This window comes from Suncus etruscus, chromosome 4 (genome assembly GCF_024139225.1).
Source record: "Suncus etruscus isolate mSunEtr1 chromosome 4, mSunEtr1.pri.cur, whole genome shotgun sequence".
Lineage (NCBI taxonomy): Eukaryota > Metazoa > Chordata > Mammalia > Eulipotyphla > Soricidae > Suncus > Suncus etruscus.
Window position 1 is genome coordinate 30,918,539 of NC_064851.1, and position 23,989 is coordinate 30,942,527.

A 23,989-nucleotide genomic window follows, 5' to 3' on the forward strand; every position below is an offset into this window, starting at 1 on the left:
TACCAAAAGATTTCTTATACTATGACTTCAGTCATAGTATATTCATATTTTAATTTGTTCCAGTTAAGATCTTGTAAGGAACACAAATATTTAATGTCTGTAATTTGTTACTTTTCTCCTTTTTTCCCCCTGTGGCTCCAATTCTTGAAAGAGTGATAGCCAGGGAATGTGGGGAAGGCACAAGAACATTTCACTATTTTAATTGAAGTGCTTCAAATTAGATGCCATGTTTTCATAAATACTGTCTTGCCACAACTATTATCTCTTGTAGTCTACATTAAATTAATTTTCTAAAATCATATTTAACTCCTTATTTTAATATATTTTTGAAATTTAATATATATGACTTCTTGCCAATTTCTGATAAACTACAGGAATTTTGAAATGATATAAATTATTTGAAATTTTATCTAAGAACATCATATTTTAATATTGTATGTCTTATATCTGATAGCTTGAAGCAGCAATTAAATGTATTCACGGGTACTTTTATATGTATAGAAATTTAAATTTCTTCTAACAGGTCACTTAAAGGTTGTAATTATTTTTGTGCTTTTTTCAACAAAAAATGGAAATGGTATAAATAAATACGTAGTTATGACATTGCTGAAATACGGCCTCTTTGAAGGAAATAAAAATGCTAGAACTGCAAGGAAGATGAATAGTTAATCCTGGAGGGAGGAGAAAAACTAGCTCATTACTTTGACTAGAGGCAGCTGGGGAAGTGACGCCCTGTAGCATTTGCTGTTCTAGAAAGTCCAGAGACACGTTAGTGAAAATGGGAGGATCTAGGAAAGAGGCCGTCTTCTGTGTAGTGTATATTTATCTGTAAGTGAGCTGTTGGGCAAGGAATTGAATACGGGAGACTGTCTGCTAGCTTGCTGTTTTAAGACAGCAGAGCTAAATTGCTGTTTTGCTTTAACTTTTAAAATATCCAGCTGGGTTTAATTTCTTAGAATTGTTGTATTGCTAAGACTGGGGACGCTGTTTTCTTTTACAAAGGAAAATCTAAGTTCATTTCAAGGCATTCGAAATGGGGAAAGACTATTATTCCATTTTGGGAATTGAAAAAGGAGCTGCAGATGAAGATATTAAAAAGGCTTACCGAAAACAAGCCCTCAGATTTCATCCGGACAAGAACAAATCTCCTCAGGCAGAGGAAAAATTTAAAGAGGTCGCAGAAGCTTACGAAGTATTGAGTGATCCTAAAAAGAGAGAGATATATGATCAGTTTGGGGAGGAAGGTAAGCTGTGTATATATGATTTCTGTCTCTAGCTAGCTCTCGTATTCTTGTTGCATTCACTCGCTCTGATTATCATTAAATTCTCATATGTCAAGACTGGAAGGACAAAAAGATAGATATAAACAAGATTTCATCACTTACATGTTGAATGTTATGTTGCTGTGAATAAAATATACTAATTTTCCTTCATTTGGGTTTTGACATTTTGTAACATGTCTACAATTACAATGATATTAACCATGCGTATTTTAAGAGAAACTAAAGTGTCCTATACCATTTAATAAATCATGCAAAAAAGTCTTATGCAACCTGCTTTTTTTAAATGAGTTTTCTGCTAGAGCCAGTGAAGAGCCTTCAGTTATTTAAAATCTGAAGATTGGTGGTACAAGTTCTGGATATATTTTATTAATGAAAACAAAATAAGTTTAAATTGCCTTTCTTATGTTGTAGCAAAGCTAGTTTTTTATCTTGAACAATACAGAATCATCTCTTAAAAGCAAAGGCCCAGACATTTAGTTCAAGTTGTTTTTGGCATTCTGCCTGGGGAGGAAAGAATTTTCCTGATGTCATAAAATACCAGAACAAGTTTTTAACTTAATTGTAAACAGTAATTATGTGCCAAGAAAATGAGATCTCAGAAATACAATTTTTGTCCTAAAATGGCCACCTAGTTAGAATAATTATTAATTTACCTTTGGGTAACATTTTTTTAAATTTACTCTCTAGATAAATAGGAAAGCTGACAATTTCCTTTTCTTTCATTGGCATGTTTTTATTTGATTTTGAGATCATAAACCAGATGAAGAAAGTCAATGAGCATAATGTAGAAATCCTTTGGGACTTTTACGTTTAAGGTTATCTATTTCCATATGAATGTAGCTGTAAACTCAGACTTTAAAATTGCTAATTAATAACAGTAAGAGCACTAATTCTTACAGGTTCTATGATTTTCATCTCCTTGAAATTTGTAACACTGGTTATAAGTTCTCATGATATTTTTTTAGATTTTAGGTTTACAGACTTAGAGATCAATATATATAAAGCATACCACCACCAATCAAGATTCTACCCATCACCCCACACTTGACCTTTTTATTCAATTTAGCCTCTTTGCTTCCTCCAAATTTTAAAACTATGACCAAATCATTTTATTCTTAATTTTTTTCTCCACGTGTTCATTGTGATTATCAAAACATTATGTCTTTGGCATATTGCATTTAATTTTAAAATTCTTATCTTAAAATAAAGTGAATTGATAACTGATCACACTCAATCAAATATTAATGTAAGTACTGTTTGTTAGACTTTTTCTCATTTTACTTTACTTTTTCATCTGAATTGCTAAAAACTTGTTTTTGCTGCTGACTTTGGTACTTTCAGGACCTGCAGTATCAAGTTCTTGCTAAATTAATGAAAAAGTCAAACAGCTGGCCTCTATATTCTGCATATTTCTTCTAACTATACCACAAAATACTGTGACTTGATTAATTTAGTAGTTGTCAGTATTCAATACAATGCTGTCAATATGTTAATCTTTCTGAATAACTAATTTTATAATTTAGAAAAATTCATAAACATGAAATTATACCAGAAGTCTCTTTTAAAATATATGTATATGTGTTACTTAAATCTATAGACTAAGATTAATTATGACTAAACCTTAGGATTCAATGTTTAAGGATTTGTTTTCAGAATTTTTAGAGAACAAAATATACATTTGTTTTAACAACTCAGTGTTGTTTTTCATTAGTGATACTTTTCTAGTTTGATTATTTGATTTTGACTGATCATTATTAATGAGGTTTTTTTTTAAGAAGCAGATCAACTGTATACACTGAATCCTTTTTGATCTTTACATAAATAATTGATAAAAATCATAGAGTAAGTACTTAGGGGGAGATAGATAATTTGTAGCATTGAAACCATACTATTCAGAAATATTCTCTAGTTACCTGAAAATAGTTAAGTGAAAGTGATTTAAATTATAATTTAGAAATTATGCTTCATACTGAAAATATATTTCCTTTTGCTTTGAAAAATCATTTTTTAAACTGTTCTTTGTAAATATGGAAAAAGTTATTTTTTTTGGTGGTGGCACACCTGGTGTTGCTCAGTGGTTACTCCTGGCTCTGCACTTAGAAAGTACTCCTGGTAGACTTAGGAGACCATATAGAATGTCGGGAATCTAACCCAGACGAGCCATGTTCAGGCAAACACCCTACCCGCTGTGCTATCGCTTCAGCCCCCAAAACTTTATTATTGATCTGTTTGTGCTTGCAGTTCTGTACCCCTATGGATTTCTTTAGTAGTAGCAAAACACTAAGTTTTAGAACTGTGGAGGTAGTAATTCGCCTAATAAATATTCCCCCAAATTATTATAGTTTTAAGAACTGAGATATAGGAATAATATATGAAAATAATTTATGAATTGAGAGGTATATAAATTGTATATGCCAAACTCATGTTTAGGCACTTAGAAAATAAACCAGTAATCAAGCTGTTTTGAAAATCCCTTGTATCCTTAATTTTAAATGCTGGGTATTTTTAAAGTTGATTAAAATAGAAAAGTTTTAAGTCCATAACTTGACCCATTAGTTTACTAAGAATCTTTTAAGGAGAAATGAAAATGTCAGAGTTCACACAAAGATAACGTAGTAGCATTATTTGTAGTAGCCCAAAGTAGAAACAATAAAAAGTACCATCATTTGTTGAGAATGTTTACGTACAGTACCATCATTTGTTGAATGCTTACATCCATACAAACATATGCAGTGAGTTAATTTTAAGACATGTGTTTTAAAAAGCTATTTTTAAAAATAAAAATTTTCCTCCAATGTTGAATCATTTAAAAGCCAAAACACACAGAACTCTTAAAATTTGAAGTTGGATTTTTAACTGTTCTTACGTATTTTAGGTCGAGTTTTTGACTGTGTATGTCAACAAAAGTTTGTATTAAGATTTTTATTTTCCTTGCAGTATTTTAGTTGTTAACTTTACTGAAAGTGAATATTTCTATGATCAAACTTGTATTTTATATAATAATGTTTATATTAGTTTGTTTTCTTCTTTAATCTCTGTATTTAGTCAACTGGATCTCTGTTTAACTGAATACTTCTAAAAATAAGTAAATTGTATTTGTGAATCAATCTATTGAAATGAATCTCTAGGTCTTTTTGTTTGTTTTTGGGCTATTGCTGTGGTGCTTGAGGGCTACTGCATCTTATTGCTCTGGGCTTGTTCTTAGCAATGTTTGGGAGACTTTGTAGTAACTGATCAAACACAGATATCTTGCATACAGAGTACAGACATACAGTCTGTTGAGTTATCTCTGTAATTTTTTATATAAAACTTGATATGACAGGTTTTTGTCCTCAAATTTTGTCTTTAAAATCCTAATTCTTTTCCAATTTCAGTTAATCATAGTCATAGATAGTATCCCAAATACTTGTTTTTGGAATTTCACCATAGTTTACTACATACTTTACACAATACTTGACTGCATATTTTATAATATGTCTCATCCAAATGATATTTGCATAATAATGTTTGTTAACAGTTGATAAAATTTTGAGCCTTTCCCCCCTAGTCCTCTGGTGGCCTTATTCTGTGTGTTGACTAGTGTTAAATAAACTTGAATGCTTCATTAGAAGTTTTTGGTCAACTTTAACAAATAGTATTTTAGATTAAAAAAATGTACTTTTGTGCTTGAACCTTTAAAAAAAACTATATAACTGACTGAGTTGCTACCCTTTTTTGGAGTTAAGGGGGTTATAACCCCTAAGTCCTGGTTTTATCCTTAAGGGTCACTCCTGGCAGGCTTGGGATGTCAAGGATTGAACCTCAGGTTTGCTGCATGAAAGGCAATCTGATTGCTCTAGTCTAGCCCCTAAATTACTACCATTTTTAGAAGAGAAAAGAGAGTTTTAGGGCAAAGCTAATAAGCCTATGCTTATGTAATAACTTAAAATATTCTTTCTTTGAATGAATCCATTAGGAATCCAAAACATTTAGATTTCATCTTATATAAGGTTGCATAAGCAAACTAACTTACTCAATTTAAAATGCTTTGGTAAGTTACTCTTTCTGGGATGAAAGATGAAATAATTGAAACTGGTTGAGTCACATTGGTCATGGCCTCTATGTCTTATTATTTTGGAAAATAAATCACTTGCTTTGTCTTTTTAACAGTTGGAACTATAATTGTACCTCTGAAATTTATGAACTGCATATTAAATGTTCTTGTGCTTGTCATTCTCTTTCTCAATTGCTAGACCCCTAATTGCTTAAGTAGATATATAACTCAATACATATTTTTCCAGTTTAAAGATTATATTTCTCTTGATCACCCCAAATTTTTGTTCCAGTAGGTAAAACTTAAAACATAAACTTGGATTGTTGAATGAAAGAGAACATCATATACCTCTTAATAGAAAAAGTCAAATAGAATAAGACATGTAAAACTAAGTCTCTTAGAAAGTAATATGTTGATTGATTTCAGTAGAAATATTATATCACATATGTACTTGAGATTATAATTTATATTCCTTTTACTTTTTTTTTTAATATCCCATCGAAAGGTATACTCAGAGAACTCTTTAAAGTTTCTATCATATATAAGTGAATTATATCACTTCCTTTTTTTGGGGGGGCCACACCCGGCTGTGCTCAGGGGTTACTCCTGGCTATCTGCTCAGAAATAGCTCCTGGCAGGCACAGGGGATCATATGGGATTCGAACCAACCACCTTAGGTCCTGGATTGGCTGCTTGCAAGGCAAACACCACTGTGCTATCTCTCCGGCCCCTATATCACTTCCTTTTAAATAAACACGAACACCTATGATTTTTCAGTGCTGTGGGCATAAGCAATGCAAAAAATAGTAAAAATGGATTTTTTTGCCTTTAAATTACTCACTGCTCGACCATACTGGAATCACATACTTGAGTTTCTTGAATTTTTAATACTTTTATAATTTTTATATTCTGTTTCTGATTGATTAGTCAGAAATGCCCATAAGGCTTATTCTGAAACTTTCTTGATGGAATATCTTGTCATTCTTGATCCCTTAAAATTACTATAGGTTTTAGCAGCACCTTTCTTTGGTTTATAGTGAAAAATGCTGTTTTAAGTATATAATCTAGTGTTAGCTACATATTTCTTATTTGAATCTTAAAGCAAAGGGTCAACAGGTCACTATCATGGTATCTGAATAGACAGAAATAAGTCCAAAGTTCTTACATTTCTAGAGGGATATAGTTCTTGATTTTAGTCTTTATGTAAACTATTGAAATGAATGTTGTTACCTGGTATGCTTAGATAAACTTTTGTTATTGAGGACAGGGATAACTTTTAGCATTTAGTACATTTTTTTTGTATAGTGGAGAGATTGTGAGCTGGAGTGATGCGTTTCTCGCTGGGAGGCCTGCATTTGATCTTGAACACTGCATGGTAGGACCCAAATCAAATAAAAATAAGACAACATTTTATAGCCATTTTTTCTCTTTTTCTCATTTTTTTTCATTTTCTATTTTCCCCTCTTTTTCTGCCACAAAATGTTACATTGTAATTATTTTTGTTCATACCTCCCCATAATACTGAGGGTTGCCAGAGCTATATCCACCAGTCCAGATATTCTGGGGACCAACCCAGAAACAGATGCATGTGAGGCATGTGCTTCAACCCTTTGAATTATAACCATTAACATAGTAAAAGATGATCTAGAATAAAACTAGACAATATGAATATATTTTATATTGTTGATGGTGCTTGTTGTGTATGATTAAAGATTTAGGTATTTGAAGATCTTCATTTATATTCTCCAAACACTTTTTGCTCCCAAAAAGTTAAATGGGTTATGTATGAGAAAGATAATTTATTATTCGGATTTTTATTAATCTTATTATGGAACAAGATTCAGGAATAAATTATTAAAGAAGGGTATTGAGATGAAGAATTTGAAAGCAAAAATGAATAGAATGGGATGGTCAGAAATTTCACAGCTATTCAGTATCATTTCTTATATTAATAAATTTTAACTTAAGTTAGTCAGAATTTTTGGTAATAAAATTTTGAAGGCTTAATTTTGAAGAATAACTCACATTTTTCCTACTTATACTTACCTTTTCATTCAGGACTGAAAGGAGGAGCAGGGGGGACTGATGGACAAGGAGGTACCTTCCGTTACACATTTCATGGCGATCCTCATGCAACATTTGCAGCATTTTTTGGAGGTTCCAATCCCTTTGAAATTTTCTTTGGAAGACGAATGACTGGTGGTAGAGATGGAGATGAAATGGAAGTAGATGGAGATCCTTTTAGTGCCTTTGGATTCAACATGAATGGCTATCCAAGAGACAGGAATTCTGTGGGACCTTCCCGTCTGAAACAAGATCCTCCAATTACTCATGAACTAAGAGTATCACTTGAAGAAATATATAGTGGTTGTACCAAACGGATGAAGATTTCTCGAAGAAAATTAAATCCTGATGGAAGGAGTTTTAGAACTGAAGACAAAATTCTTACCATTGAGATTAAAAGGGGTTGGAAAGAAGGCACCAAAATTACTTTTCCAAGGGAAGGAGATGAAACACCAAATAGTATTCCAGCAGACATCGTTTTTATCATTAAAGATAAAGATCACCCAACATTTAAAAGGGATGGATCAAATATAATTTATACTGCTAGAATTAGTTTACGAGAGGTAAGTAGGATCTACAATTCTTAAATGAAAAATACATAGCAATCTTAGGGAATTTACCTAAGTGGCAGTGAACATTTAATGTTTAGTTTACATTATTTAAAAAATTCCCATTAGAACTCTCTGGGGGGGGAGGCGGAACAATAGCACAACAGTAGGGCATTTGCCTTGCATGTGGCCAACCCCTGAAGGACTCTGGTTCTGGTTCAGTTCCCCGCATCCCTCCATACAACATTTTGTGGCCCTGCCCTAGAGAAATCTTTTTTTTGTGTTGTTTTGTTTTAGTTGTTTGGGTCACACCCCCCAATGTTCAAGGCTTACTACTGACTTTGCACTCAAGGATCACCCTGACTTTGCCTCCTGCGGCCCCCAGATAAATTGAGTTTGAGACCCCTGCATGTCTCCTGAGCCTGCCAGGATTGACTTCTGAGTGCAGAGCCGGGAGTAATCCCTGAGCGCCACCGGGTGTGACCCAAAAACAAAACCAAAAAAGAAAACAAAACAGAACTCTGAGGTAGTACTACTAGTATGTTCTCTACTGAATAAGATATTTTATATTAGTATAAGATTTAAGAGAACTGGGTTTGTGGGCTTAAGTTGATAGGTATAATGGGTAGGGTGCCCCTTGGCTGCACCTGGGAATCAATCTCTAGCACTCCAGTGATCTCCAGCATTGTCAGGAGTGGTCCCTGAGCACCACTAGGTGTGACTCAAAAGTAAAATCAAAAAGCAAATCTATGCTATAATCTTTTTGCTGTAGGTCCCTTATGATTCTTTTAAAAATATGTTAATTTGAGGTAATTATGTAAACAACCAAGATATAAAATATAAAAAGATTTAAAAGGTAGTTCAGTACATAAATTCTCTAGTTTTAGGCATTATTTCTAAACTGGAATTTAATCCTGCAATTAAGACCACTTTAGTTCCCTACTAAAAATTCTATATTTTTTTTTTTTTGTTTTTTGGGCCACACCGGCAGTGCTCAGGTGTTATTCCTGGCTGTGCTGCTCAGAAATAGCTCCTGGCAGGCACGGGGGGACCATATGGGGACACCGGGATTCGAACCAACCACCTTTGGTCCTGGATCGGCTGCTTGCCAAGGCAAACTGCCAACTGTGCTATCTCTCCGGCCTAAAAATTCTATTTTTTAATTATTTTTATTTAAACACAATGGTTACAAGGTTGTTCATAATAGTTTTTTTCCACAGATGAAGTTGTTTATGATTGAATTACAGTCACACAATGTACAATAACCTTTACCTTTCTCTCTCTCTTTCTCCTTTCCCCTCCCCCTCTCTCCCCTCCCTCCCCCTCCTCTTACGCTTCTTCTTCCCTCTCTCCCTCCCTTCTAACTCCTCCTTTCCTACAAGGAAATTGGAAATTTCCTACTTGCAAAAGTAAAAATTATTTTATTTTTTTGTATTTTTTTCCTACTATAAATTCTTAAGTGATTATATGCAATATGCTAAAAACTCTAAACTCTTTACTTTAAAATAAAAGGCCATATTTTATTTCTATCTATAAAATGATACGATTTTTCATAAGCTTTCTATATTATCTTTTATCCCCCTATGTCATTACCCAAGCTTACTCTATAGTGACCTATTTTCTAATTTTTGTCACAATTTATGTGTTTGGTCCAAAAGTATATCTCAACATTCAGTACTCAGAAGTTTAAGGGGATAAGTTGTGTCCTCCTCTGTCACAAAAGACTTCTCTACACTGAAACCTCTGTTCTGACTTTATGTCCTTTATTGAGTTCCTGGAGATGATTCAAAGGACTGGGGTGCCTGTTATACTTACTGTACCCTTTAGGTTGATTCCTGTGGACTCAGCAGTGACCCATGAACATCATTCACTGAATGTGGCCTAAAAAAAACACAAAACATGCTTTATTATAATTACTAGTTTTTTTTTAATATAACTTTTATATTCTATATAAAAGATATAATTTTAGGGTCCGGACCAATAGCACAGTGGTAGGACATTTGCCTTGCATGCAGCCTATCTAGGACGGACATTGGTTTTATCCCCCAGTTCCCTATGGTCCCCTAGCCAGGAGCGGTTTCTGAGCACACAGCCAGGAGTAACCCCCGAGCATCACAGGGTGTGGCTCAAAAAGCAAAAAAAAAAAAAAAAAAAAAAAAGAAGATATAATTTTATATGACTGATTATACATATTCTGGAGGGATTTTTCTAATCATTTTTTTTGAGTCAGACCCAGCAATAATTAGAACTTATTCTGGCTCTGTGCTCAGTGGAGTTTGGAACACTTATATAGAGTGCCAAGGATTGAACCCAGTTTGGTTGTGTGCGAGGCAAATGCTGTATCACCTACCACTCGCAATTATTTGTATTATTATTGCAATTTGTTTGTATTATATTATTGTATTATTATTGCAATTATTTATATTTTAGATGGTAAAATTTGAAAGTCTTTATACTTGACAATGTTTTTGTTTTGATTTTTAAGTTTATAAATTTTAATCTGATCTATTTTTAGGCATTGTGTGGCTGGCTCAGTTAATGTGCCAACAATGGATGGAAAAAAGCATACCTATGATCATAAATGATATTGTGAAACCAGGAATGGAAAAGAAGAATTATTGGATATGGACTGCCATTTCCCAAAAACCCTGACCAGCGTGGTGACCTTCTAGTAGAATTTGAAGTGTCCTTCCCAGATACTTATTCCTCATCATCAAAAGAAATACTTAGGAAAACATCTTCCTGCCTCATAGATTGAAAAACTTTGTTACCCATATTTTGTTAAGGCACTGAAAAATAAAAAGGACTGGGCAGTTTACAGATGTAAATGTGAATTCTATATAAAGATGTATAAATTATTTTGAAGGGTTACTCAATTACATGAATAGACGGGTCAAGTAAATGGGCATAAGTGATTTTTACAGTTAAGAGATGAAGGAAAAAAGCATTCATTGTGTTTCATTTCATTTCTCTCAAATCAGAAAAATTTAATAATTGATTATATGTAAAATTTGATTTGTGGAGTTTGTATATATTCTAATGAAGTTACTAAGACTCTCCAAGTACTTTATTTCTTGCATTTTTACATTAACAGTATGATTGGTTCTTGTTTATATTGCAAATTTAATTGCTTAACTATATAAAAAAATATGATACCTGTTTCTAGAAGAGAAAAACCCCGATCATTTGGAAATGCTAACTGTATTTCAATCTCCATCTGAAATGCTGCGTAGGCCTAGTATCTATTATGCAATACGTTTCACTATTTTGATTTTTAAAAGTATGTAGTTGTATTTCTTAATTACATATTTTGTTATGCTCTTAAGGTAGACCCGTTCTTGATAAAAATGAAATTAATGGCAATTTATCTCCTGTGGAAATTTTAATTGCCTGAATTATTTTAGAAATAAGACCTTTTTAAAAATGCCAATGTACTTTTATGCAAGTTGACTATATATCTTGGGTTTAATAAATTATAGGCACATTTTATTGTTCACTAGTTTAATTTCTTTGATAAGTAAAATGTTTGAGGACATGTTGCTACTTAGAATTAATTTTCCAATTTGTATTCTGTAACTTATAATATGCTTAAATGTATTTTTATGCAATTTCTCTAAGAAGAATGAACTGCCTACTATGGTGTTAAATCAAAATATGGAGAAAATAAACACTTAACTGCTGCTTACAAATGATACTACTACTACTTGTGCATATAAATGTCATACTTTTCCTCATATAAATTGCATTTCTTAGATGTTTTAAGTTTTTTAAATATATTTACCTTAAAGTGTATTTTGCTTTCTGTTTTATAACAATAGTAAGACTAATGATTTGAAACAAAATTGTTACTTTAAAAGCAATCTTCTGGATGATAAAGGCATTCCAAATTCTAGTTCCTTTTAGCAGAAAATGAAGTCTGAAGAGTTAACAAATGATAAACAGGTTGTAACTCCCATGTATGGCTTTGAGATATAATTCACATACCATAATTTTCCCTGAAAATCTACAATTCACTGGTTTTAGTATATTCATAGTGCAGCCGTCACGTCATTCTAAGTCCTGAGCATTTCATCACTCATCAAACTCTCATATCCTTTAGAACTCTGCAGTTTCTGGCAAACGCTAATCTACTTTCTGTCTGGGTTTCTCTGTTCTGGATATTTTTGTATAAAAAGGATTAATATGTTGCTGTTGCTGTCATCTTTCACTTAGGAATCTTTTCAAATTCTTTAAAACATTCCATTGAATAGATCTATGTATTCATCCATTAGTTGATGGATATTTCCATTTTTGCCTGTTGTGAATAATGCTGGTATGAACATATTTTTTTGGAAGTTTTTTTGTGGATGCAACTTCAAGTAAGAATGGAATTGTTGGAAGTAACCGTGCATTTTAGTTACAAATAGAAAATGCTTGAGAATTTAGACAGTGATATTATTAAAAACTCCTGGGTGTCTTCTTTGTAACATTGTTTCTCTGAATGACACTTGCCAACACAGCATGTTGAATAAATCACATTCAAGTTTGAGCTGCTTGTGATAGGCCCAGTTTTCAACATTATTAAGGCAAGAGAATAAAGGGGTGAAGGTACATTGCCTTGCATCTTGCCCCAGTTTGATCTTCATTAGCAGGAATGGTCCCCAGAGCACCACCAATAGTAATCCCTGAGCACTATCAAGTGTACAACTCAACCCTAAGCCTCTTTACCTTTAGTTCCCTCACACATACACACACCATAAATGTTATGTCCCACCCCCACCCCACCCCCCAAACTCCTTAGGAAAGTAGGAACAGCAAGAAAATTTTCTGGGTCCGGAGCAGTGGCACAAGCAGAAGGTCGTTTGTCTTGCATGCACTGACCTAGGACGGACCATGGTTCGATTCCCCCCCCCCCCAGTGGCCCATATGGTCCCCCAAGCCAGGAGCGGTTTCTGAGCGTCACTGGGTGTGACCCAAAAAGAAAAAAAATAAGAAAAATTTCTCAGGTTTAAAAGAACTGGAGCTGAAGTGCATTATTTTTTTCTATTGGGTTTTGTAGAAGTGTGATACCTGCCCATCTCTTCACCAGTGTTCATTTTCTGCCACCATTTTCCCAGGTACCCTCCTGTAGTTCTACTCCCAACCCCCAGCATGTCTCTATTCTCTCTCTCTCTCTCTCTCTCTCTCTCTCTCTCTCTCTCTCTCTCTCTCTCTAATCTCTTATCTCTCCTTTTATCATTTTAGGCACGTTGGTTTGCAATACTGTTAATAAATGGGTATCAGATATATCATTTTCTTTCAATTTCCAGTTCTTATCCAGAGTGATCATTTCTTTTTTTGTTTTTGTTTTTGGGCCACACCTGGTTGCGCTCGGGGATTACTCCTGGCTCTATGCTCAGAAATCACTCCTGGCACGCACGGGGGACCATATAGGATTCTGGAATTCGAACCAACATTCGTTCTGGATCGGCTGTGTAAGGCAAACGCCCTACCGCTGTGCTATTTCTCTAGCCCCCAGAGTGATCATTTCTAACTAGTAATGTCATAGTGATCCTAGGCATAGTGCAGAGAAAGGTTGTCACCCTCAACCTAGGACTTTATATATTTTGTATTAATACAGCAGTTCGTTATATTTTTTTAAATAAAGCTGAAAGTTGATTATTCCCCCTTTGGTTGCATCATTGATTATTTTTATATGAACATTTTTTTTAAAAAATTAGCCAAATAAAAATATCCACCAAAATAATAGTTTTTGATGCATCCAGTTATATCCTCAAAATATTCCAGATATTTCCAGGTAACTGTGGTTTTGTCCAGTGAGCAAAGGTCAAAATCATATGTGTTTGATATGAAAGTGTCCAGTTTCTTCTATAAGATTCACAATTTGCTGCAGAATGTTTGTTTCCCTCAGTGTGATTAACCTGTGGAGCTCTACCAGTTTATCTATATATGTTTTGTTGCATTCACCATTATTTGTTTCTCTCATTTACTTTGTTTTATTGGACTTTTCACTTCAAGAATCTGGTTGTTGTTGTTGTTGTTGTTGTTGTTTTAGTAAGGATGGAGGGGGTTAATGATGTAGGGTGAAGAAAGAGAACTACTTTTACTGTCACTGTCATTGCTCAAGCTAACTTTTCAACTATACTCCCTCCTCTGTTTACAGTTCTTTCCATTTCAGAATCATTGCCATTGTCTGCCTCATATGATTCCTCTTATTGTCATCTGATTGCAGGTCTTTCATTATAGGCCTCAGAGGACGTTACGCCTTGATCTGGAATGGTGTGAAGCTGGAGGTGCAGCTGGCAGGACGGGGTTGTTCATAATCATATTTAGGGGACATATTTTCCTCCACATCAGAATCACTGGGATTCACAACATCATTAAAGAGTGGTAAAACTGATTTCTCAGAGGGATCAAATTTTAATTTTGACTTTTTCTATCTTGACATCAGATTTATTAGCATTGGTCTTTTTTTTTTTTTTTTTTTTTTTTGGTTTTTCGGGCCACACCCGTTAGATGCTCAGGGGTTACTCCTGGCTACGCGCTCAGAAATTGCCCCTGGCTTGGGGGGACCATATGGGACACCGGGGGATCGAACCGTGGTCCTTTCCTTGGCTAGCGCTTGTAAGGCAGACACCTTACCTCTAGCGCCACCTCGCCGGCCCCAGCATTGGTCTTTTTTATGTTGTGTTTTGTCAGCAGAACAAGTATCAATGGCAGTGCTCTAGAAAACTTTTTTAAAATAATATTTTTTTATTTAAGCACGATACAGACATAATTGTTAGTTACGTATCAGTTATATAAAGAATACCCCCTTCACCAGTGCAACATTACCACCACCAATGTTCCCCACCCCCAGCCTGTATTCGAGACAGACTCATTGACTTTGTTATGGTAGTTATCAGTAGTAGTTATTTCTCTAACTTCACTCACAACTCTTTTTGGTGAGCTTCAGACTGTGAGCCGGTCTTTCTGGCCCTCATCTCTGTTGTCTCTGGGCATTATTACAATAATGTCTTATTTTTTCTTAAAACCCATAGATGAGTGAGAGATTATTCTGTGTATCTCTCCTTCTGAGCTATTCTTTTTCCTTTTTTTTTTTCTGAGAGTTTTTCAGAATCTGAAATGAACCTTTTATTAAGAGCTTTCTTACCTTGCTTCCACTGTTGATAGTTACTGTCTGACTTTGACTCCTTGGACATGGGTTTCTATTCTTTGAAGGCCATTTTAGTAATAGTTTTTTCTTCTTTCAGTGGTTTGTTTTCTTTGGGTTTCTTAGAAGGTTCTTTGGAAGATTTGGCATGATCCCTAGAAGGTTCTTTGAAGGCATTTTTATATTGTTGGGAGTCTTTAGAAGGTTTTACCCTGTGCACCATTACCTCACCATTGTGAGGCTTTGAAACTGCTACTACTACTGGTATGATTGCTCCTATTAGCATCCTCTCCTGCCCGCAGCAGCTTTCTTCTAAAGTCTTCTGTGGGATGTTGAACATTAGCTTTTCACGATGGTGATATTCACTTGTGGATGGCCCTCAAGATGCTCGAATAAATCATAAGTCAAAGCAAACTTTCATTGGTTCTTGTTTTTAAAATAAACCTCAACTGGCAAAATTAAATCAGCATACTCAGATTCATCTACTTTGTACGGTGGATCTTTGCACTTTTTTTTTTTTTTTTTTTTTTTTTTTAGGAAAGCTTTCATGCAGGTAGAAGACAACTTTCTCCATAAAGTGCTGTATGTGACTGTGCTCTGGTCCGTGTGCATGAAGCCCTCTATGGTGGATTTCTTCCTCACCTGGGCACAGTGCCCCAGCTCCAGATTCACCTGCATGGCACACAAGCTAGCCATGCTTGGGGGCCTGGAGGTTTGCTGGGGTGTTGTGTAATGCCCACCTCTCCCGCCCAACTTAGCTGTAATTTATGAAGGAGCTGCTATGAATGAAAGTGCTCCAGGAACGGAGGAGGATAGAAGATGAGATTCTAGAGCATCTATTCTCTGTCTTAACTGCACTTTCTACCCAAAATTTTATCGTCTGTGGGTATTGTTCTCTTACTAGGTTTTCATTTTTATTCCACAGGTAAGTGCAGTCATTCTATCAGATCAGCATCTTAAAAACTATTTTTTTAAGATCAGTATATTTTAAAAGGATATAAATAGTGCCTTTACATATAGTAGTGCCCAATTTTTATTGTTGGCTTGCATTAATGTGAAAATAGTTTTGAAGTTTTGTGATACTTAAATTATAAAAGCACTTTTTTGGGGGGCCACACCCGTTTGATGCTCAGGGGTTACTCCTGACTAAGCACTCAGAAATTGCCCCTGGCTTGGGTGGGGGGGGGGGACCATATGGGATGCCAGGGGATCAAACCGCGGTCCTTCCTTGGCTAGCGCTTGCAAGGCAGACACCTTACCTCTAGTGCCACCTCACCGGTCCCTATAAAAGCACTTTTGATTTCTGACTAGGGATACCTAAAACTATATTCACATCACATTCACTATAGATTTTATTCAATTAATTGATAAAATGATGTCTATCTTTCCTGCAAGGAAAACTAGTTGATTGTAATTTTTAATTAGGATTTTTTGAGGCAGTTGTATGCTTTAAAATGTTCTGCTTTTCTTGGACTATAGCTTTTCTCAAACTATAGCAGGAAGGGTATACTTACCTTGTATTCAACTGACCCGATTTTGATCCCCATTGTCTCATATGATCCTTGAGCCCTCCAGGAGTGACTCCTGACTGCAAAGCCAAGAGTAATTCCTAAGCCCCTCTGTCCATGGCTCAAAAACTAAATATAAAATGTTCTGCTTTCATGTAAAAAATTTTTTGGGGGCACACCCAGAGTTGCTCCTAGCTCTGTGTTCAAGGTTATTTCTGGTGATGCCCAGGAGACCATATGGGATGCTGGATATCTAATCCTAATTGTCTGTGTGCAAGGCAAACACCTTACTGTTGTGCTATTGCTCTGGCCCCAAACCACATTTTTAATTCTAGCACAGATTGTTCCTACTATTTTTATATGATATTTTATTGTTGTCTTGATTTGTATTTACCTAATGATAAGTGATGCTAAGCACTGTTTCATGTGCCTTTTGGCTATCCACATGCCTTTCTTTGAGCAGTGTCTGTTTAATTGCTTTCCTCATTTTTGAATAGGGTTTTCAGTTTGATTGTGTTGATCTTCATTAGTACTTATATGTCCTATATATTAAACCCTATACCTCAATTTTTTTTAATTTAAAGAACTGTTTTTACAGTTATTGATAGTTGAGTTTTAGACAAATAATATTTCAACACCAATCTCAACACCAGTATCACCCTCATTCTCTGTCATCCCACACACTTCATTGGTTCCTCCATCACCCCACTTTGAAAAGCATATCGCAAAGTTCAGTGGGTGCAACTTAGATCTCATGTTTTTAGTGTTGTTGAGACTGTGCTTTATGTCTCTCCTACATCACCAATATAAAAGTACCAACCCCCTGTTCCTCCATTACCCCTCTTTTTCATCATTCTACTTTTTCTATTTTTCTGTTCTTTGCACCCTCCCCACAGGCTCTAGGCTCAAGAGTGACCTAAGCATACTCTCTTTACTACATTACATTTCCTCATCCACTTACTCTACATACCACAGATAAGAGTTCATAATGTGTTTATTCTTTTTCTTCTGGCTTACTTCACTTAACATGGTATCTTCCAGTTCCAACCATATTGCAACAAATTGCATGATTTCACTATTCCTTGCAGCTGCATAGTATTCCATTGTATATCTGTACCATATCTTCATAATCCATTCTTCTGTCATTGGACACCTAGGTTGATTCTATCTTTTGACTATTGATTGTTTTATTGCAGCAGTGAATAATGTCGTGCATATCCCATTTTGATTTTTTTGTTTGTTTTTTGGGTCACACCCAATGGTGCTTAGGGGTTCCTCCTGGCTCTATGCTCAGAAATCGCTCCTGGCAGGCTCGGGGACCATGTGGGATGTCGGGATTCGAAACATCATCCTTTTGCATGCAAGGCAAACACCTTATCTCCATGCCATCTCTCCAGCCCTGAATGAATGTTTTTAAGTTCTGTGGATAAATACTCAAAAGGGAAAATATTGGGTCATGGCAGCTCAGTTCTAACTTTAGTGAGAACTCTCCATACCATTTTCCTCAGGGGATTGACTGGACAATATTCCCACCAATGGAAGAGAATTCATTTTTAACCACATTTTGGGGGTGGGTATCACATCAGTGTCACTCAGGAGTCATTCTTGCTCTGCTCTTAGAAGTCACTTCTGGCAGCCTCAAGGGATCATATGGGATGCGAGGATTTGAACTACCATCCATCCTGTGTTGGCTGCTTGCAAAGCAAACACCTTACTGCTGTGCTATTGCTCTGGCCCCAAACCACATTTTTAAAAAAATATTTAAAATTTTTTTATTTTGACCAAAGTGGATACAAATCTTTCACAGTAGCCAAAAGGCACATGAAAAAATGCTCCACATCACTAATCATCAGGGAGATGCAAATCAAAACAATTATGAAGTACCATCTCACGCCACAGAGATTGGCGCACATCACAAAGAATGAGAACAAGCAGTACTGGCGGGATGTGGAGAGAAAGAAATTCTTATTCATTGCTGGTGGGAATGCTGTCTAGTCCTACCTTTATGGAAAGCAATATGGAGATTCCTCCAAAACCTGGAAATTGAGCTCCCATATGATACAGCTATACCACTCCAAGGGATATACCCTAGGAACACAAAAATACAATACAAAAATCCCTTCCTCAAACCTATGTTCATTGCCATGCTATTTACAATAGTGTGACTCTGGAAACAACCAAGATGCCCTTCAACAGATGAATGGCTAAAAAAAATGGTGGTACATATACATAATGGATTATTATGCAGCTATCAGGAGAGATGAAGTAATGAAATTTTCTTATACATGGATGTACATGGAATCTATTATGCTGAGTGAAATAAGTCAGAGGGAGAGAGATGCAGAATAGTCTCCCTCATCTGTGGGTTTTAAGAAAAATAAGACACTTTTGCAATAATCCTCAGAGACAAAGAGAAGAGGGTCGGAAGGTCCAGCTCACGACATGAAGCTCACCACAAATAATGGTGAGTGCAATTAGAGAAATAACTGCACTGAGAACTATCATAACAATGTGAATGAAGGAGGGAAGTGGAAAGCCTCTCTGGAGTACAGATGGGTTGGGGTGGGGAGGAGGGAGATTTGGGACATTGGTGGTGAGAATGTTGCACCAGTGAAGGGGGGTGTTCTTTACATGACTGAAACCCAACTACAATAATATTTGTTATCAAGGTGTTTAAATAAAGATATTAATTAAAAAACGTTCACAGTAATATTTTAGGAACATAGTGACATTGAATTAGGGGCATTTCCATCACCAATGTTTCCCTACCATGCTGTTCCTAGCATGCATCCCATATCTCCCTCCTTTACCCTCTGGGTTGCACTAGTATAAGTGGTACCCTCTGTGTCTAGCTTGTTGTAGATTGAGTATCGATTTTGTTGTTGGCTTTGGATTTGGTGTTTAAGTCTGATCACTTTTTATTTCTACTCAATGTTCATATGACTGTTTGGTCTTGGTACCATCATTATTTTTTCCTCAGTTTATGAGGCAGAACAAGATGATTCAAGTTATGTGGTTCTATTTGAAGGAAGAAAAAAGGGGTGTGTGAAAATCAAACAAGCAAAAAACGGAAGAGGCCCTTCTAGAGGCTATAACCCAAATACAATCTTGCTTGTAATCATGGTGCTTAAATAAAGATATTATTTTTAAAAATTAGATATATTTATTTTAGCCCATGTTTCTTTTGGCAGGCAGATGTGTTTATTTTTAATTTAAGGCACATTTGTTTATTTATTTATTTATTTTTTTTTTGGTTTTTGGGCCACACCCTGTGACGCTCAGGGGTTACTCCTGGCTATGCGCTCAGAAGTTGCTCCTGGCTTCTTGGGGGACCATATGGGATGCCGGGGGATCGAACCGCGGTCCGTCCTAGGCTAGCGCAGGCAAGGCAGGCACCTTACCTCCAGCGCCACCGCCCGGCCCCACATTTGTTTATTTTTAATTTAAGTTAATTTTTTATTTTGTTGCCTTTGCCAGTGTTATCAGATCATTGAAGATTTGAGATCCAAATTTTGGTGAATCTGCCTATATTTTACTCAATGTATTTATAGTTTCTGGTCAGATATTTAGGTCTTTGAATATACTTTAAATTGACTTTTGTGTAAGATGTGAGATATGGATTGAGCTTTAATTTCTTACACATAGTCATTGTTTTCCAAGTGCCATTTGTTGAAAACACTATCTTTATTCCATCTTATGTTCTCAGCTCCTTTATCAAAAATCACCTGTCAGGGCAAAAGCAATAATAGAGCAGGTAGGGCATTTGCCTTCAATGCCATTGACCTGGATTTGATCCCCAGTATCCCATATAATTCCTCAAGCACTGCAATGAGTTTTTCCTGAGTACAGAGCCAGCAATAATCCCTGAGCATTACTAGGTATGGTCACCCCCCAAAAGAAAAAAAAAAACCAATAACAAAAAAAAGTAACTGTCCATATATATAGTGTTTGTCAATTCGTATTTTATTCTGGCCCATTGATCAGAGAGGCCATCTTTATTCCAGTTACAGGCAGTTTTGATCACTTTAGCTTTATAATATAGTTCCAAATTAGGTACAAGATACCTCTGCATTTTTTTATTTTTTCAGTATGGCTGGCTTTTCATGGCCTCACCATACAAACTTTATTATTGATTTTCCTAGGTCTTTGAAGAATGCCACCTGAATTTTGTTGGGAATTGCATTGAATCCACAGAATAGCTTATGTAGGATAGTTATTTTTTAAAATATTGATTCTTCTATCCATGAGCATGGGATAATTTTTCATTTTCTTTTTTTTTTAATTGTGGTTTTTGGGTCACAACCGGCAGTGCTCAGGGGTTATTCCTGGCTCCAGGCTCAGAAATTGTTCCTGGCAGGCACGGGGGATGCCGGGATTCGAACCGATGACCTCCTGCATGAAAGGCAAACGCCTTACCTCCATGCTATCTCTACAGCCCCTAATTTTTCATTTTCTAAGGTTTTCTAATTTTTTTTAAGTTATTTAAAGTTATGATGTAGATCTCCCTACATCTAGTTGTTTTCTAGATATTTTGTTTTGTTTTGTTTTTGGGCCACACCCGGCAGTGCTCAGGGGTTACTCCTGGCTATCTGCTCAGAAATAGCTCCTGGCAGGCATGGGACGCCGGGATTCGAACCAGCCACCTTGGGTCCTGGATTGGCTGCTTGCTAGGCAAATACCACTGTGCTATCTCTCGGGCCCCTTCTAGATATTATTTTAAATGGGTTAGGCTTCTTGATATCTTTCTCTTCTGATTCATTATTATAGTAAGAATGCAACTAATTTTTGTATATTGACTTTGTAAAATGCTCTGCTTTTAAAATATTCTTTCAAAATTCAACCAGGACACAAGTTTGTGGATACTTGGGACAGTTTTGGTGTTTTTATTTTCTGAGTTTTTTTTTTTTTTTTTTTTTTTTAGGTGGGGAGGTGGTGGTTTGGGTCACACACAGTGGTGCTCAGGGCTTCTGGCTCTGCACTCAGAGGACAGACAATATGTGGAGCTGGGGATCAAACCTGGGTTTTCCGCATGTAAGGCAAGGGTCCTATCTACTGTACAATTGGCTCAGTTTTTAAGTGCTGTTGATTTCATTATATGAAGTGATAAAAATGTTTAGCTTTTCTGCGAGAAAGTCATGAGTTGCTTGTGATTTTTAGTTGGGAGTTACTTAGACAAGGTATGCACTCCATTGTTGTAATCAACATTATATTCTGGTTACATAGAGATAACCATGTATTTCTATTCCTCTCCTCACCACCTCTGAAAGCATCAGAATTTGTGACCCAAAATATTTTGTTTGTTTGTTTTTGGACCATACCCAGCAGCACTCAGGAGTTACTCCTGACTGAATTCAGCAGTTACTCCTGACAGGTTCCTGGGACTATATGGGATGCTGGGGATCGGACCTGAGTTGATTGCATGCAAGGCAAACTCTCTCGATCCTGCCCTTGAATTTGTGACCCTAATTTTTTTAAGTCATCATGTCTATCTTTCATAGAGGGCTTCAAAATGTTTTTATTTGATTATTTTTAGAGACCTATCATTTACCTAATTATGTGATTTTATTTTTTAATAATACTAAATATTTACTTAAATAGGTAAGGTTTGTTAGTTAAATATTTCAACCTTTTGTAACAGGGCACTCATGGGCTGAGTACATGCTGTGCATGCAGATGACCTGGGATCAATTCCAACATTAGATGGTCCCTCAAACACTGCCAAAGTGATACATGAACACAATACTGGGAATAGACCTCAGTATTGCTATGACTTCTAAGATAATATGTGTGTATACATATATGTATTTCAGCTTTAAAATGTGTTTTATAATGTTTTTAGTTTAACATTGAAAGAACTTTTGGAGGGTAAGAATTTTAGAGATTAATCACATTTCATATATGATGGAGTAAATGCAGAGAGGTCAAATGACTTGCTTGTAAGTAAATGGTAAGAATTCTAAGAATTCTTGTTTTTGTTTGTTTGTTTGTTTGTTTTTTGTCTGGTTTACACTCAGGAGTTTTCAGTGCTTACTAATGTCTCTGCTCTCAGAGATCTCTCCTGGTGGGGCTTAAGGTCCTTATGAGGAGCCAGGGACTAAAATTTGGTTGCAAGGCAGCACCTTACTGATGTACTATCTCTTCAGCCTAAATTCTTGTTTCTTTTTTGGGGGGGGGGTTGGGTGGGAGGGGACACTGAGCAATATCTAGCAGCACTCAGGGCTAACTCCTGCCGCTGAATGCATTAATTACTACTGGCAGGCTCAGGAGACCAAATGCTATGCCAGGGATCCAACCCTGGTGAGCCAAATGCAAGGAAAATGCTCTATCCATTGTGCTATATTTTTTTGGCCCCGAAATTTTGTTTCTTAAAACTATTTTTTCAGGGGCCGGAGAGATAGCATGGAGGTAAAGCGTTTGCCTTTCATGCAGGAGGTCATCGGTTCGAATCCCGGCGTCCCATATGGTCCCCCGTGCCTGCCAGGAGCAATTTCTGAGCCTGGAGCCAGGAATAACCCCTGAGCACTGCCTGGTGTGACCCAAAAACCAAAAACAAACAAACAAACAAAAAAAAAAACAAAACTATTTTTTCAGAGTAGTCTGTAATGTACTCTGTGGCTAAATTTTCAAGAATGGGTTAATTATTTTAAAATGCATTATTCTATTTGTGTAGTTAGTATAACTAAATGTATTTAAAACATTTGAGTTATTTATACATTGAATATAGGCAAATTTGATAATATTTACAGACTTTTGAAAAATTAACTATAAAAACTGCCAAATAGACTTTTTTTTTAAAAACAAAGTAGTGCTTATTTCAGAATTCAAGTGTATCCATTATTTTAAAAAATGTACTGTGTGATGTGTCACATTCTCTAGGAGATTAGTTAAGGTTTGATTCCCACCGAGCTCCCAGATGGGAAAGTCAGTTCCTATTCCCCTGTTTGATTAGGTCAGGGAAACAGTTCCAGGTGTAGAGATCCACAGAAAATAATTCACACAGTGAAAATCTAGTGCTCAAGCAAGGAGTTCAAACCACAAAAGCTTTCTGAACCTAAGATGGAGTGCAGCTCAGAAGAAGAAGACCAAAGAAATGAGCCCCAGCCCTTTTCAGACCCTTTTATTGACAAGAATCAGGTACCACCCTAGGGTGTGAGCAGAATACCAAGTAAGGAATAATCCAATATACTATCATCAGGTCATATCCTGGGGTGGGGTACAATAATTGATTAGGATAGGATCAGTAACACAACACTATGGAGGGATAACACAGCAGGTATGGCATTTGCCTTGTATGCAGCTGACCTGGGTTCAATCCTCGGCAACTCGTAAAGTCCTGCAAGCCTGTTTGAGTGATTTCTGCACACAGAGCCAAGAGTAACCCCAGTGTGTCACCAGTGTGGATTAATGAACAAAACAAAACA

General features: G+C 35.9%; 1 protein-coding gene and 1 pseudogene across 1 annotated transcript; one reads left to right on the forward strand and one right to left on the reverse strand.

Moving 5' to 3' along the window:
• Positions 1 to 364: 364 nt before the first annotated feature.
• DNAJB4 (DnaJ heat shock protein family (Hsp40) member B4) lies at positions 365 to 11,622 on the forward strand. Its single transcript, XM_049771483.1, is given in 7 exon segments — positions 365 to 1,244; positions 7,375 to 7,943; positions 10,444 to 10,458; positions 10,460 to 10,486; positions 10,488 to 10,532; positions 10,534 to 10,659; positions 10,661 to 11,622. Coding segments are annotated over 7 exon segments (1,014 nt in total). The 5' UTR covers positions 365 to 1,033; the 3' UTR covers positions 10,682 to 11,622.
• On the reverse strand, positions 10,710 to 15,756 carry LOC126007022 (protein AF-9-like; annotated as a pseudogene).
• Positions 15,757 to 23,989: the final 8,233 nt, after the last annotated feature.